This window comes from Poromitra crassiceps (assembly GCF_964638095.1).
Source record: "Poromitra crassiceps genome assembly, chromosome: 1".
NCBI classification, from domain to species: Eukaryota; Metazoa; Chordata; class Actinopteri; order Beryciformes; family Melamphaidae; genus Poromitra; species Poromitra crassiceps.
This window is the reverse complement of record NC_139623.1, coordinates 12,686,430-12,702,258: the sequence shown is the minus strand read 5'-3', so window position 1 is coordinate 12,702,258 and position 15,829 is coordinate 12,686,430. Positions and strand designations below refer to the sequence as shown.

The window sequence follows — 15,829 nt, the reverse complement described above, 5'->3', positions numbered from 1 at the left end:
CATTTCATTAACTCTGCATCCCTGGTATAGATAATAATACCAGTCTTTCTTTATGTCTGTTAGCAGCATTACAAACCAATCAACTGTTATGTCATTTTGAAAGTTTGTTCACAGCAGAGACAGCTGACAAGGCTAATACAGTAGCAAGCTAAACAATCAATCTAAATAGAAGTGATTTTGATGTGAGTTTAGAGTGAACACCAGGGTTGGAATTTTTTTTTAGGGGCAAGGCCATCTGGCCTTCGGCATCTCAAAAACATTTAAAGTCCCTGGAAACCAGATTTTTTTTTATTATTATTTAGCATTTTGAGTTCATCACATCACAGGAACCTATGTTAATAAGCCACCAGCCAAATTTGAACGATGATGAACATCGCAAAGTATATAAATTTAGGTTTGACAGTCATGGCAAAAGTCATGAGAATCAATTAGATTTTAGAGTGTATTTTCTCCCTCGGACTATGTGGGCATGTCCCGTCTGCAGCAGGTCTCCTCCGAGAGAGAGAGAGAGAGAGAGAGAGAGGGAAATGGAGAGAGAGAGAGAAGGAAAGAGAGATGGAGTGTGTGTGTGTGTGTGTGTGTGTGTGTGTGTCTGTGTTCGCGCGTTGCTCGGCGCATAGCCTACTGACAGAGAGGAAGAGATCTCTGCCGCTGCGAGTGCACAGCGCTACTGTGTGTGTGTCAGTGTGTGTGTGTGCGCGCGTGCGTACATGCGTGTGTGTGATTCGATTAAATCTTATGACGTGATAAGATCATGCATTTTAGCACCGCGCGCACCGCTCTCTTCAATGAGGAAATGGAAATCCAAACCTTGTAGAAAAGTGTCGATTTTTGGGGTTAGGGTTGAAAGTAATGTCAACTACTTTCTGAGGCACACAATTACTCACATAATACCCTAAATTTAATAGTTAGAAGGTTTTTGTGGATTTTGGTTTCCAGGGACTTTAAGGCACAATGCCACATGCAGGGGGGCAAAGGCCATTGCTCTTTCGACATCGTGAAGAGAAATCTTTCTGAAATGTGTGTTAAAATTAACCAATGACACATCCTTTGCATAGGGTAGCTACATTAAACTGAGACCACTGACGTTTTTTAAAGCAACTGACAGTAGCAGGCTGTTAGCAGGGCACTGCTGCCAAGATGGCCTTAGGGATCTCAGGGCATCACGGCCAGAGGGAGGGGCAACAGAGGCCATGGCCTCTATGGCCTCCGTGTAACTCTCACCCTGGTGTACACCTCGCTTCTGTGTGCATTTTTTTCTCCTGTTTTTGTGTTTGTTCCGCCTATCTCTGTGCACCTGTTTCCTTCTCAAACCTACCACGCATTCTTCTCTGTCAACATTCCTCCTCTGACCTTCCATCTCTGTTCCTCCATTTTCACTTCCTCTCCATCTCCCTCTTTCAACGCTATGGGCAGCAGCAAACCTGTCATATGGGTATGAATCTTAAGTAGCTCTCTGTGCCAGACATGCAAGCATGCATGCACGCGTGCACGCACGCACGCACGCACACACACACACACACACACACACACACACACACACACACACACACACACACACACACACACACACACACACACACACACACACACACACACACACACACACACAGTGTATCTGTGTATCTGACCTCTCTTATCTTCTCTCCTCTCGTCCCTTATATTAAACTACCCAGACACACACTTCTTCTGGACGCACACACGCACACGATTGTGTGCTGTTTGTTTTAACAGTGCATCCATTGAAACAATATACATAGGGGCTTTAATCTTTGTATTTTTCACATTTCATATCTGGCTCCAATTGATGGAAATCCGTCGTAGCAACGGACAACTTTAATCCCCGTGTGCGCGCAGATTTTGTGTTGTTTTATTTATTTATGAATAAAAAACAATTATTTTTTTGGTGGTGATAATGTTGATGATTGTTGTTGTTGTTGTTGTTTGTGTTATTTTGTTTCCCCTTTGGCATATACTGAACCTAATGATTCACTGATTTACCAAAGTTAAAAATAGAATAGACAAACTGTGAGAGAGCAACCAGCATATTGGTGTAGAGTGCAGCAGTACTTACATTGCTGTTGCCCTGTCCTCCAGGTTCAATCATATAGGTGTGATTCCCATCGAAAAACATGCCACTGAAAAAGAGAGACACAGGGACGGGAGAGAGGGTGGAAGAGCAGATATCAACAAGGTTACTGTTGTTTATTTATCACTAAATGGAATACAGTAATACATCTCAATAAATCAATCAATCAATTTTATATTTATATAGCGCCGTCAAATCATAACAAGCGTTATCTCAAGGCGCTTTACAAAATAGAGCAGGTAGAAGACCAGGCTCTTTATTTTAGACTCAACAATTTAAACAATCCTCACATGCACTGGCCGCCATTTTACAACAATTACACAACAAGAGCAGGACTTGGCGACGGTGGCGACATCTGAATTCTACTCCTAAGCTATCAGTTTGATGGGTTCGCCTTTTCAATGTTGGCCCAGTATTTCTTTATGCTTGGCTTGATTGTATTAAATAATTTCTAATAAATGGAACTGTGATGCAGTTTGAGTCTTTGACTCATCCCTGAATGCTCTGCTTGGGGAGGGTGGAGGCTAATGTGAAACAAAGGTCACCCAATCATCTCAGTGAATTCCATCACAGAGCAAACTGAAAGGTCAGTTAAGGATGATATGTCTGGAACAATAAGGATTTGAAGTGGTTTGAAGGCATAGCTGGTTTGCTAAGTAGGCTGTGACTCAGGCTGCTTGGAAATGGGCACTAAATCGGAAAAATACACTGCTGATCCCAATGAAAATCAAATGAATTTGCATCTGCTGCAAACTGAAAATGCATTCAACACATTAAAACCTACATCATATTATGCAACCCTCCCATCTCAATCTCTCACACACACACACAAACACACACGCTCGCGCACACACACACACACACACACACACACACACACACACACACACACACACACACACACACACACACACACACACACACACACACACACACACACACACACACACACACACACACACACACACACACACACACACAGTATCTTTTACAGCCAGCAATCATTTTAAAAAGTCAGAGATCAATTTCTCGTTTAGCAGCTGGGTGAAGGTCTTTCTGTCTGGGAATGCGTACGTGTGTGTGTGTGTGTGTGTGTGTGTGTGTGTGTGTGTGTGTGTGTGTGTGTGTGTGTGTGTGTGTGTGCCCCGTGTGCACATGCATGGCTCACAGCCATTAATTAACTGTATCCAAAGCTTTTTGGGAGATTGGTGGGGTCAAACGACGAAGGCGTGAGGGTAAACACACCGCAGGCACACGCAATCTTTCTTTCTCTTCCTACTCTCTCGCCCACCCTCTCTCTCTCTCCCCCTCTCTGGCTCTCTCAGCTTCAGCTCACACAACTCACCTTCAGCAATTACCCTGTCCTTGCCCAACATGGCTCTTACAGCACATTACACAGAACACACACAGACACACAGACACACACACACACACACACACACACGCACACATACAAAAGTGGACATTTGAAGCAAATTTGAAGAAATTCCATCACGACAATTCTGAGATATCGCGTTAACAAGCTTGAAAATGGCATTCAAGAGGTCACAGTGACCTTGACCTTTGATCACCAAAATCTAATCAGTTCATCATTGCGTCCAAGTCGACATTTGAGCCAAATTGGAAGAAATTCCATCAAGCCGTTCTTGAGATATTGCGTTAACAAACTTGGGAATGGCGTGAAGTGACTTCGTGAAGTCACAGTGACCTTGAACTTTGACCTTTGACCACCAAAATCGAATCAGTTCTTCCTTGAGTCCAAGTCGGCGTTTGAGGCAAATTTGATGAAATTCCACCAAGGCGTTCATCAGATATCGTGTTAACGAACATCAGACGGACGGACGTACGGACGCACGTACGTACGGAAGGACGGACGGACAACCTGAATCCATAATGGCTCCGGCCTGGCTATCGCTGGTTGCAGTTGCAGGTATCAGTGAGAATGTCTGAGATGGCGTCTTTGAAGGCAGAGATGGGAATGAATGTGTCCAGTTTGAGTTTTTTTTTACAGAGCATTCCAGTCACAGGCAGCAGCAGACTGAAAAGATGTGAATCCGAGGGAGGTTTTGGTTTTGGGAATTTTTAACTGGATATGGAGTGAGGACTGGGTGTTGTGTGTGCAGGGCCGCTGCTGGCCATTTGGGTGCCCTAAGCGTAATTGTTTTGTGGTGCCCCCCCCCCCCCCCCCCCCGCAAAACTTTCAATAACTGTCAAACGAAAGACTGCAAATTCATTAATTATGAACGATACTAGTGTATCTCACATTACATTACATGTGGCAAACAAACAATTGTTAGAATTACTGTACATGTCAGCAAACAAGCGATTGTTAAACTGTACATGCAAGCAGGGGCGGACTGGGATCATAATTCAGGCCGGGCATTAGATACCAAGCAGGCCAGGCCGATACGGGCCGACGTGCGTGCTGGCGTCCGAAGGGCGGCGGCGAAAAATTTGGGCTGTTTGAAGCCCAATTTGGACCGTTTGAAGCCAGATTTGGGCTGTTTGAAGCCCGATTTAGGTCGTTTGAAGCCAGATTTGGGCCAGTTGAAGCCAGATTTGGGCCGGTTGAAGACAGATTTGTGCCGTTTGAAGCCCAATTTGGGCCGAGTCCAATTTTACAATGAGATGCACCCACTTTAACCCTGAATAAAGTAATAAAAACACTAGTAAACCAGTAGGCGGCGCCTGGCCTGCTGTTCAGTGAGTGGCCTGACTGAGGGCACCAAAAAAAATAAAAAAATAAAAATAATAATTTGGTGCCCTCAGTCACATGATGCCCTACGCAGTCTGCGTACTCTGCGTAATGGGGTGCGGCGGGCCTGTGTGTGTGACAGACATTGGGCGCAACATGTGACACAGGTAGGGGGTGTTAGGCTGAGAAGGGTCTTGTAAATGAGAGTGAGCCAGTGAATCTTACGACCGGTGTGAAGGGAGGGCCGATTGACCAAAGAGTAAAGAGTGCAGTGATGTGTGTTGAAGGGGGCATTTGTGGCAAACCAGATAGCAGAGTGGTAAAGGGTGTCTAGCTTGGAAACAGTGCCTTTGCAAGCAGACCTATAAATGGTGTCACCATAATGGAAGAGAAGGAGAATGGTCGTTTGTATGAGAGTGAGTTTGGCTGAAGAGGTGAAAAACGGAGCGATTTCTATAACAGAACCCGAGTTTGTCCTTTACCTTGGACTGCAGCGCTGAGATGTGGTGAGCATAGGTGTAGTGCCCGTAGAACGCGGGGGAACGGCGTTCCCATACTTCTCCAAGGGGTGTTTTGTGTGTGTCAGTGTGTGTGTGAATGTCGAGCCAATAAAACGAGTGAAACTTGGCAACGTTGTCATTCATCCTATATTTAAGGTGGGCTGAATGACTCACACAGCATCAACTCGTGGCTTGAAGGAAAAGGAAACATTCCACCTTAACTAGCTACAGCGCGGGGGAAACCTCAGTTTAATAAAAGCTATACTGAAACAGCTACTGGCTTTTTCAGCATCAAAATATATTTTTTTCCACCAGTAGCCTACCTATAACAAGTAAAGATGAAAAAGGCAGCCAAACATCCTCTCATTTTTCGGACCAGCTGCTAAAAAGGTACGTTTACAAGCATGAACAATGTTAAAAGCATGTTTCTTTTCAACACGGTTGAATCAAAAGTTAGCATTAATCACCCCATTGCAATTTGCATCGCCAGAATTCGCCACAAAATTCTAAAAATGCCGGCCGCCGTGCCAAATGATGATCAATGCCTTGTGCAACTTGTGTGATCGCTGGTTGAGAGATTGTTTACCTGTTTGTGTTGATAACTGACTCTGCTGAGTCTGCTCTGCTGTGCCCATATACGTCTTTTAGTTTCAGAGCTGCAAATGTCATGGGCTACTTCTGCAGTGTTTATAGAGGACACAATAAGTTAAGTCGTGGGGGGGTGTTGTTGGGACCTGTGCATGTGCAGGTGTTCCCCATATAGGTGCGTTCCCCCACTTCTCTAGATAGCACTACACCTCTGGTGGTGAGAGAAGGACAGTAAGCTGTCTAGCCAGATGCCCAGTACAATCATATAACAGTATCATGGAAGGGTGAGCCACATGATTACATTCTTCTTTCATTGAAGGAACTGTGCCTTGCATTTTAGTCAATCTAAGTCTTAAAGTCTACATGTAGATCAGGGGTGGGTAATTTTTTTTCCTGAGGGCCATAATGACTTACATCAAGTAAGCAAAGATTATACCTGCCAACACGGGAGTCTCCCTATTTTTAACCCTCTCTCAAGATTCAAGATTTCAAGATTCAAGATTTTTATTGTCACTCCGTGGTACAAGTATCACGTGTGAAATTCTTGTGCTGTAGACTCCGTTTACAACATAGTACAAATATAACAGGGCATATGAGTGCAAAAACAACAAGAGACACAACAAGCAATAAGGCAGTAGAGTGATAAGACAAGTCAGAGACACATGTCATGTGCATACTTTAGACGTGCTTAAACATTTTAAATTCGACGTATATGACGTACAGGTGCTAATAGCATATACCTAATTAAACATTAGTTTAGTCCTGCATTATAAGTAAGGGTTAATGCCCGACGAGGTGTACATTATCACTTTTTAAGGGACGACGCTGAAGCGAGAACCGGGCCGAGGCACAGCCGAGGACCGGTTGCTTCAGCGTCGTCCCTTAAAAAGTGATATTGTACACCTCGAAGGGCATTAACCCGCTTATACCATGGTCACTTGCCAACAAAACAAGACCAGGCATTTATATTTCCATGTGTAATAAATAAAGCAATCTAAATGGCTGTTTAAATGGCTGTTATTCATAAGTCAAAGTCTTCCGCGAAATAAAATAGTCCCTCCTACCTTCCTGGCAACAGGGCAGGCAGCGCCTTCCTTTTGAAAGCCGACACAAACGTTAACTTTATCACAGGAATGCGGGTGTTTGGCGTTCTACATTAAATTAAGACATTGGCTGAGTTTCCCAACAAAGAAGCTTCTTAAGGAGTTAAGAAGCTTCTTAAGGAGTTAAGAAGGCTCCAAAGAAGTGTTTCCCAAACGCCTTCTTAACAGAAGAGAAAAATAAAAAAAATAGAAGGCTCTTAAGAAGCATCTTAACTGGAGCGGCTCACTAGATGGCACTCTGAGCCCAGCAGTGGGCCACGACTCAGTGGTTGAGAAACACTGTTGTAGAATAACCTAATCATGGTCATGTTAAACTTTATTAAACATTATTTATTTCAGACATGGACTGCAGTTCAAATTGCTTTATATACACAGCATACAACAAAACAGAGAAACACTACAGAATTTAAGCGACCTTGGGTTCTGTGAAAGGTGCTATATAAATCCACAACATTATAAAAGGAATCCATTCTGATTAGAGGAATATAGCCTACGGTAAAACATTTAAAACACAAGTAACCATACATACAGGGGAGATTTTCAAGTGTTCCCTAATTTTAAACACTAAAGGGTACATGAAAGAAAGGAAAAAGGGAAAAACACAAGAGGAACAGTGGACACAAGTATCTCCTTTTGCCTGACGCGGCTGGATCTGCCAGTGTTTTGTCATTAAGAAGGTGTTAAGAATGCCCCAGACCCTTCTTACAAAACCTTCTTAACGAAAGATCATCTTAGCGCTAAGAAGCTTTTGGGAAACGCAGCCTTCTTAACAGAAGATAATTGGAAGATAATTTTAGGCTAAGAAGCAATCGGGAAACACGTTGGCTTCGTTGGCTTCTTATGGGAGCCTTAAGAAGGGTCAAAGAAGCTTCTTAGCGCTAAGAAGCTTTTGGGAAACGCATGCCTTCGTAAAGAAGCAATTGGGAAACACGTTTGCTTCTTAAGGGGGCCTTAAGAAGCGTTAAATTAGCTTCTTAGCCCAAAGAAGCTTTTGGGAAACCCAGCCATTACCGTTTGCCGTTTGGGCGCTTGCTTTATTTTGTATGTTACATACGTATTGGCCAAGTATATTGGCTGAGTTTCCCAACAAAGAAGCTTCTTAAGAGTTAAGAAGCTTCTTAAGGAGTTAAGAAGCTTCTTAAGGAGTTAAGAAGGCTCCAAAGAAGTGTTTCCCAAACGCCTTCTTAACAGTCGAGAAAAATAAAAAAAATAGAAGGCTCTTAAGAAGCATCTTAACTGGAGCGGCTCACTTGATGGCACTCTGAGCCCAGCAGTGGGCCACGACTCAGTGGTTGAGAAACACTGTTAACACCTAATCATGGTCATGTTAAACTTTATTAAACATTATTTATTTCAGACATGGACTGCAGTTCAAATTGCTTTATATACACAGCATACAACAAAACAGAGAAACACTACAGAATTTAAGCGACCTTGGGTTCTGTGAAAGGTGCTATATAAATCCACAACATTATAAAAGGAATCCATTCTGATTAGAGAAATATAGCCTACGGTAAAACATTTAAAACACAAGTAACCATACATACAGGGGAGATTTTCAAGTGTTCCCCAATTTTAAACACTAAAGGGTGCATGAAAGAAAGGAAAAAGGGAAAAACACAAGAGGAACAGTGGACACAAGTATCTCCTTTTGCCTGACGCGGCTGGATCTGCCAGTGTTTTGTCATTAAGAAGGTGTTAAGAAGGCTCCAGACCCTTCTTACAAAACCTTCTTAACGAAAGATCATCTTAGCGCTAAGAAGCTTTTGGGAAACGCAGCCTTCTTAACGGAGGATAATTGGAAGATAATTTTAGGCTAAGAAGCAATCGGGAAACGCGTTGGCTTCGTTGGCTTCTTACGGGAGCCTTAAGAAGGGTCAAAGAAGCTTCTTAGCGCTAAGAAGCTTTTGGGAAACGCATGCCTTCGTAAAGAAGCAATTGGGAAACGCGTTTGCTTCTTAAGGGGGCCTTAAGAAGGGTTGAATTAGCTTCTTAGCGCAAAGAAGCTTTTGGGAAACCCAGCCATTAACATTTCCAAGCGAAGAGATTTCAGGAAGTGAAAGCAGTCAGGGCGAGCAGAGCGATTAAGTCGGAGAGTTGCGTCAGCGGAGGTCGAAAATGATTAACCATGTAGCCAAATGACTAGCCAGGAAGGGGGCTTGCGCTACGTTTGGATGCATAAATAAAGCTGATAATATACAATTAGAATTTTTTAAACGTCTGACCCTTTCAAAGTACATCACAAAGGGTCCATTTTGCTGTATCTTGATAGCCCTGCTTAGTCCAGGACCTTCTTGTAACTTTTGTGAGGTAAAAAACGGGTCCAATGGAGTGAATGGATATGTCGGAACGCTATGGTCGGAACTCTCCATTATAGATCGCTCTGCTCGCAATGAAGATTCTGTCAGGAGGGAAATCTCCGAAACGAAAATCAAAACAATAAAATTTTTAGTTAATTTAGTTAATAATTTTAGTAAATAATAGTTATTTTTGATAAACTGAGCACACAGGGGTGATTTAAATACTTACTTTGACCGACATTTTTTTTTTCTCAAGTTACAAAAGTGCCATATTAACCCTTAACGGGGGTATAGAGCTCAAACTGCTCTCTTGATAACACTGTTGAAACTATGGCGCATTGATATGAATGGTGAACAGACCATTTGGCTGAACGACTTTACCAACTGTACATTATTACTTTTTAATGGACACTCTGCAGCCAATCAGAATCGAGTATTCACCCAGACCATGGTATAAACAGATTTAAATTGATTGAATCCTATTTTTAGTCCAAGACTTGACTGAAGATAAGAAGCCAAAACATTTATTCTAACCAGTTTTAATCATATAAATCATTATGAGCGTTTTCTTTTCAGTTAAACCTATGAATGAACTAAAATGATGGTTTTAACATTTCTCTCAACACTCAAAACAGTCATGGGTGAACTGTCTATATCAACTATGATAGATGTATCTGAGAGCACTCTCTCCCCTTAGACGGTTAGCACTGCCGGGAGACACGTGTGTGTGTGTGTGTGTGTGTGTGTGTGTGTGTGTGTGTGTGCGTGTGTTCGTGCGTGTGTGCGCAAGAGAGAGATGGAAAGAGGAGATGGCAAGATGTACTGTACATTATCGTAAATACCTGACTCAGCATTAGAGAAATACGCTCCCAGAAATCTCTAACCTCCGATACCACTCCATTCCCTCTCTCTCTTTCTCTCTCTCTCTCTCTCTCTCTCTCTCTCTCTCTCTCTCTCTCCCTCTCTCTCTCATGTGTCTCTGTCTCCTCTTTAATGCATGCTTGTCTATTTCGCAGACCGAGGAGAATTGGTTCTACATGAAGTTAATGAGCAATTAAAGAAAATGATATTACGTAAGCTAATATTATGCTAAATACAAATTCTACTAATATTACTGTCTGTCTAATCCTACCCTATTCTTCTATATATCTGTCACCAAATCACTAATTTCTATGGAGCCTGAGTGGACATATACAGTATATATATATATATATATAATACGTATATATACTAGGCATCCTAGCTACGGCCTCGCGTGGCCTGCAGCTCGCTGAGCTGGCCCTCACATACGCAGCTCAGCCGCACCGAATTTGTGCCACACCACTTTGCAATAACTAGATATATTCACTTTCAACCTGATTTCACCACACACACACACACACACACACACACACACACACACACACACACACACACACACACACACACACACACACACACACACACACACACACACACACACACACACACACACACACACACACAGAAGAACACACATGAAAGCATATACAATCTATATAACTTCCTCCTGGCAGGCCTTGTTTCTGACCCGTGTCTCTCAGAGAGCACTGCATGCTTTAGAGCACAAAATCTAAAAATACCAACGGGAGAAACAGAAACGTCACAGAGGAATACACTTCAGAGGTGTGTGTGTGTGTGTGTGTGTGTGTGTGTGTGTGTGTGTGTGTGTGTGTGTGTGTGTGTGTGTGTGTGTGTGTGTGTGTGTGTGTGTGTGTGTGTGTGTGTGTGTGTGTGTGTGTGTGTGTGTGTGTGTGTGTGTGTGCGTGTGCGTGCGTGCGTGCGTGTGTGTGTGTGCGTGTGTGTGTGAGAGAGAAGAGAAGAGAAGGCCCTATATGTTGCAGGGCTTAAAATTCACTTTGCAAACTGGGGGGGAATCCCCCCCTTATGTTCTTCAGATAGGGGGGATTTATAGATTTTGGGGGGGATCTATAGACTTTGGGGGGGCTTTTTTCAGCTGATACTATAACTGACAAATATCTGCTTCTCATGTCAGATAAGCGATAATTTCACATTTTTGTATTTAAAAAAGGAAGTTCTTAACCTGTAGTTTATGCACAGCTGAGTCTAAACTACTATGGCTTTTTGTCAATGTGTTTTATCTGCAGACTAGGAGCCATAGGCCTTTGGTTCTATCAAAGCCTTTATTTTTTGTATTGAGTGATACACTCTACTAAAACACTAATATCATATTATATCAGAAGTTCTTTGTTTCGTGTTCACAATAGTGTTGTCAGTTAGATTTGGTTAGGTCAGAGCTCTGGAATATTAGTTAAATCATCCATCTTTGCTCACTACATCTGCCTTTCTTACTGTCCTGTTAGTGGCAAAGCTGTAACAAATTTGGCATTGGGGAGAGTTCTATTGAAGTGAAGTCTGTGTTTCCAACTGATTAAAGAAAAGGCATTATGTGATGTTGACTGATGTTTTATGTATTACATAAAATCACATGTTTTCTTTAATCAGGTGGAAGCGTTTTTCAATCAAAGGTGAAACAACACAAATATTATGGTTTATAGAGGGACTTACCCCACACGCAATTTAATGTTAGCTCCAGTTAGCCACTGTAACGTTAGCCAGCTGTTCTAGAGCCACCGACTGACACAAAACCTGGACGTTTTATTTTGGGTAAAGCATGAGGTTTTTTTATATGGATTACGCCAGCTCTGGGAGTATGAAGTGCTTTGAATGCGAAATATTTGGTCACAACAAATATGCTGCTTGCTGAGCGGGGAGGCTACACCGCTGCCTGAGGTACCGTTGAGGCGTGATTTCTAACCCCACATAGGATAAGCAATAACCACGCCCTGTGGCGCCGGGATTGGCCAGGAGCAACACTGGAGGGCACGCAGCCCAGCGATTTCATGAACCAACTGAATAGCTCTTGAGAACGGACAGCGATTTCGAGAGCGGACATTGAGAGCGGACATTGAAATGAATTATGGTCACCTTAGCATAGTAATAATAATAATAAGCATAATAATTGTAATCTACACAATGTACACAATCTACAAAAACATGCAATAATATAAACGGTGTTGTGTTCACGTTCATAGCTCATATAATATAATGTATCATATCGTTAATTTCAAGCTCAATTCTTACCCAGAGAAAAGGTAGCCTACAGCACTGAAAATGTAACAAGCAATAGTTTTTTAAACATCTTTATTTTAAAAGATGAAAAACCCCAGGTGCTTTAGTCCCAAGCTTCAATGCTCCTGGCCAATCCCGGCGCCACAGGGCGTGGTTAAGGCTTATCCTATGTGGGGTTAGAAATCACGCACCGTTGAGCTAACAGTCCGCCCTCTAATGTGTCCGACACGGCGACCACTCGTCCGTTTTCAGCAAACATTGGTTCCGCTCTGTCAGCTTAACATTATAGACATGGGTGTGCAAACAATTGCGCGACTTCTCCCGCATTATGAATTACAAATCTGGAGGAATTGGCAAAAATATGCGCGATTCTTGCAATCCTGCGCCGAATTTTAAGCCCTGTGTTGAATCCTACAAAGACAAGTGGGAGTCTCCCAGTCGATGCAGAGCTGCACTTGTCTCTGTGAATGATGACCTACTATAAAGATAAATACATAGAGAGAGAAGGCCGGCAAAAACTAATTATACTGGCCTAACGACTAAATGGAGTAAGGCCCAGGACTGGGACACACGCTGATAACAGTGTTGGTAGAGAAAAACACACGTGCACGCGCACGCACGCACACACACACACACACACACACACACACACACACACACACACACACATTATAGCACACAAGGCTATAGAACTATAGCCTTGTGTGTGTGTGTGTGTGTGTGGGACAGACAGAAACAGAGAAACAGACAGAGACACACACACACACACACACACACACACACACACACACACACAGTTAGTACTCACTGCAATCCATGGCAGGTTGAGAGAGCCACAAAGGAGTCAGGAATATCCCGGACCTTCCCCTGATAGTAGCAGTGCTCTCCCCCCTGTAAGCAAAACACAGGAACACACACACACACACACACACACACACACACACACACACACACACACACACACACACACACACACACACACACACACATTAACATTATACACATCCTCCTGCTAAAGCGTCTCATACACTCAGAGTGAATTATTCCAGTTTGTGTGTTCATTAGCACTCCCTCTCTGTGCTCTGTAAGGAAATGAGAGCAGAGTAATCAATCACAGAGAATTCATCTGCTAACACCGTGACCCAACTCATCTACAGTATCTCAGCATATTTGTTCAATGCACGTGTGCAGATGATCTAGTGTAAATATGCGTGCGTTGTGTGTTATTTTGCACTCTTAATGCAGCTTAACGCAGTCATGTCCTACCATTTGTGTGTCAACTAGTCTAAAGGTGCCGTCACATGATAAGAGGTCTGCACTTTTCTCACCGCGAGGTAGAGCGATCTGGTGAGCGGAGCGCAAATCTGCAGGACAAGAAGTGAGCAGTGCGGCTATCTTCTTCTCCTCTGATTGGTTGCGCTCATGAAAGGTCAGTGATAGTAGGTCGGCGTTGAGATATTTTGAACTTTGAGCGCAGAGCAAAGTGGCAAAATGGAGCTGTGTTGGAGGGTTAGTGTTGGAGTACTCGAGACCGGTCAGTCTCGAGACCGGTCTCAAGACCACATTTTGATGGTCTCGGTCTCGTCTCGGACTCACCCTCCATCGGTCTCGTCTCGGACTCACCCTCCATCGGTCTCGGTCTCGTCTCGGTCTCGGGCAAGCCGGACTCGGGATTTTATTTGCAGACCAGCCGAGACCACAACTGCAGTGACATCATTCCTTGCCTGTGTATATATTTTTTTTACTGTGATTTGGTGTAAAAAGCCCTCCTTCAATGGCAACCAATAACCTTGCAGTTTGAAAGTTTTTAATGCTGTAGCCACTCCCCTCACGTTCATGCACAAAGGAAGACAACACAGGTCAACAAGGTGGCTGGAGACAAACCACAAAGGGGGGGGGGTTGAGTCATAGGTCATAAGGTGTTTTTCATTCTGTCTAAGGTTAAATGGTTGCGTATAAATGGTCTTGAAAATGGTCTCGCATTTGTCTGGTCTTGGGCTTGGTCTCGGTCTCGCCCCTCCTCGGTCTTGGTCTTGTCTCGGTCTCGCCCCTCCTCGGTCTTGGTCTTGTGTCGGTCTCGGGTTAGGTGGTCTCGACTCCAACACTAGTGCGCGTCACCATGGGTGGCACTGCCGCCTAGTTGAGAAGCGCCTGTCTCCCCCTATAGGACACCAGCTACACACCAGCACGACAATATTCGCTTGTCGTTGCGTCGCTGGTCACTTCAGCTTCATTGGCTGTCTTCCTGTCTTTCCATTTTGAATTGGTTGATTTGAATTTGGCCCCACCCCTCATAACTGTCATCTGCCGCCAGGTATCCCAACATGCTTTGGAAGGCGATGAGAAACGGACCCAATACAAAATGAATGGGCAGCAGCGACTACCTGCGAATAAACACTGCGGTGTACGTTAACACCAAGGCGAAAGGAACGCTTCACTCGTGCAAGCAAACTTGGGAGAGTGAAGCGTTACTGTACAGTTACTGTATGTTCACACTGGCCAGATTTTCAGATATTCGTGCGACAAGATTACATACAAAGTCAATGCAAACGCGCGACTAGATGAGATTCCGCGTTTTTTCCCCACGTCGTGAATGATGCATTTTTCACCTCATTGCCCATTTGCAAATAAGGCGTTCCTTTCGCCTTGTGGTGAACGTACTGTAGCCTCCTCTTCACCTCATCATACAATACCTTCCCTCTCCACAAGAGGAGGCCACAACTCATATAAACCTTTTTCATCGGTGGAATTGACCTTCCTTTCGCTCTCTCTCCATCTATCCCTGTATGAGTGCGTGGTGTGCGTCTCTCTCTCTCTCCAAGTGCAGGTAAGCACACATTAATTTCTATAGATGATGTTGATGTCTATGTGTGTGTGTGTGTGTGTGTGTGTGTGTGTGTGTGTGTGTGTGTGTGTGTGTGTGAGTTGTCTAAGTGTCTAAGTGCTCTGCAAGCCATCTCTTCCTGCTCCATCTCTTGCAGCCTAACAGCCTTTAGGCAGGAAACCGGTCTCCCAGAGGAAAGGCAGCTTTTATCAGAGGATCGATTTCTGCGCTGCAGCCTCTCCTGGGCACACACGCACACACACACACACACCAGAGGCACACGCACACGCACGCACACACACATACACACCCACTCTGCAGCAGCCTCTCCTGGGCACACACGCACGCATGCACACACACACACTCACACTCTGCAGCCTCTCCTGGGCCTGCTGCTTACACCGTCCACTTCTCCCTCCAGCCCGCTCTGTGGGCTTCTCCCGGGCCCTATGGGTCATACATGGCCATCGTGTGTGTTTGTGTGAGGGTGTGTGTTTGCTATGGGTCATACATGGCCATCGTGTGTGTGTGTCTGTGTTTGCTATGGGTCATACATGGCCATCGTGTGTGTGTGTCTGTGTTTGCTATGGGTCATACATGGCCATCGCTGTGTTTGTGT

The 15,829-nt window shown here is 44.0% G+C and overlaps 1 protein-coding gene across 1 annotated transcript in view; it reads right to left on the bottom strand.

Annotated features, from left to right (window-relative positions):
* adam22 (ADAM metallopeptidase domain 22) overlaps nucleotides 1-15,829 on the bottom strand; it is a gene marked incomplete at both ends in the record, with an annotated part of 99,165 nt that overhangs the window by 36,291 nt on the left and 47,045 nt on the right. Inside the window, 2 exons of the mRNA XM_083634491.1 lie at nucleotides 2,075-2,138; nucleotides 13,195-13,277. Of these exons, the coding sequence (XP_083490617.1) occupies nucleotides 2,075-2,138; nucleotides 13,195-13,277 (147 nt within the window). The remainder of the gene's footprint in view (nucleotides 1-2,074; nucleotides 2,139-13,194; nucleotides 13,278-15,829) is intronic.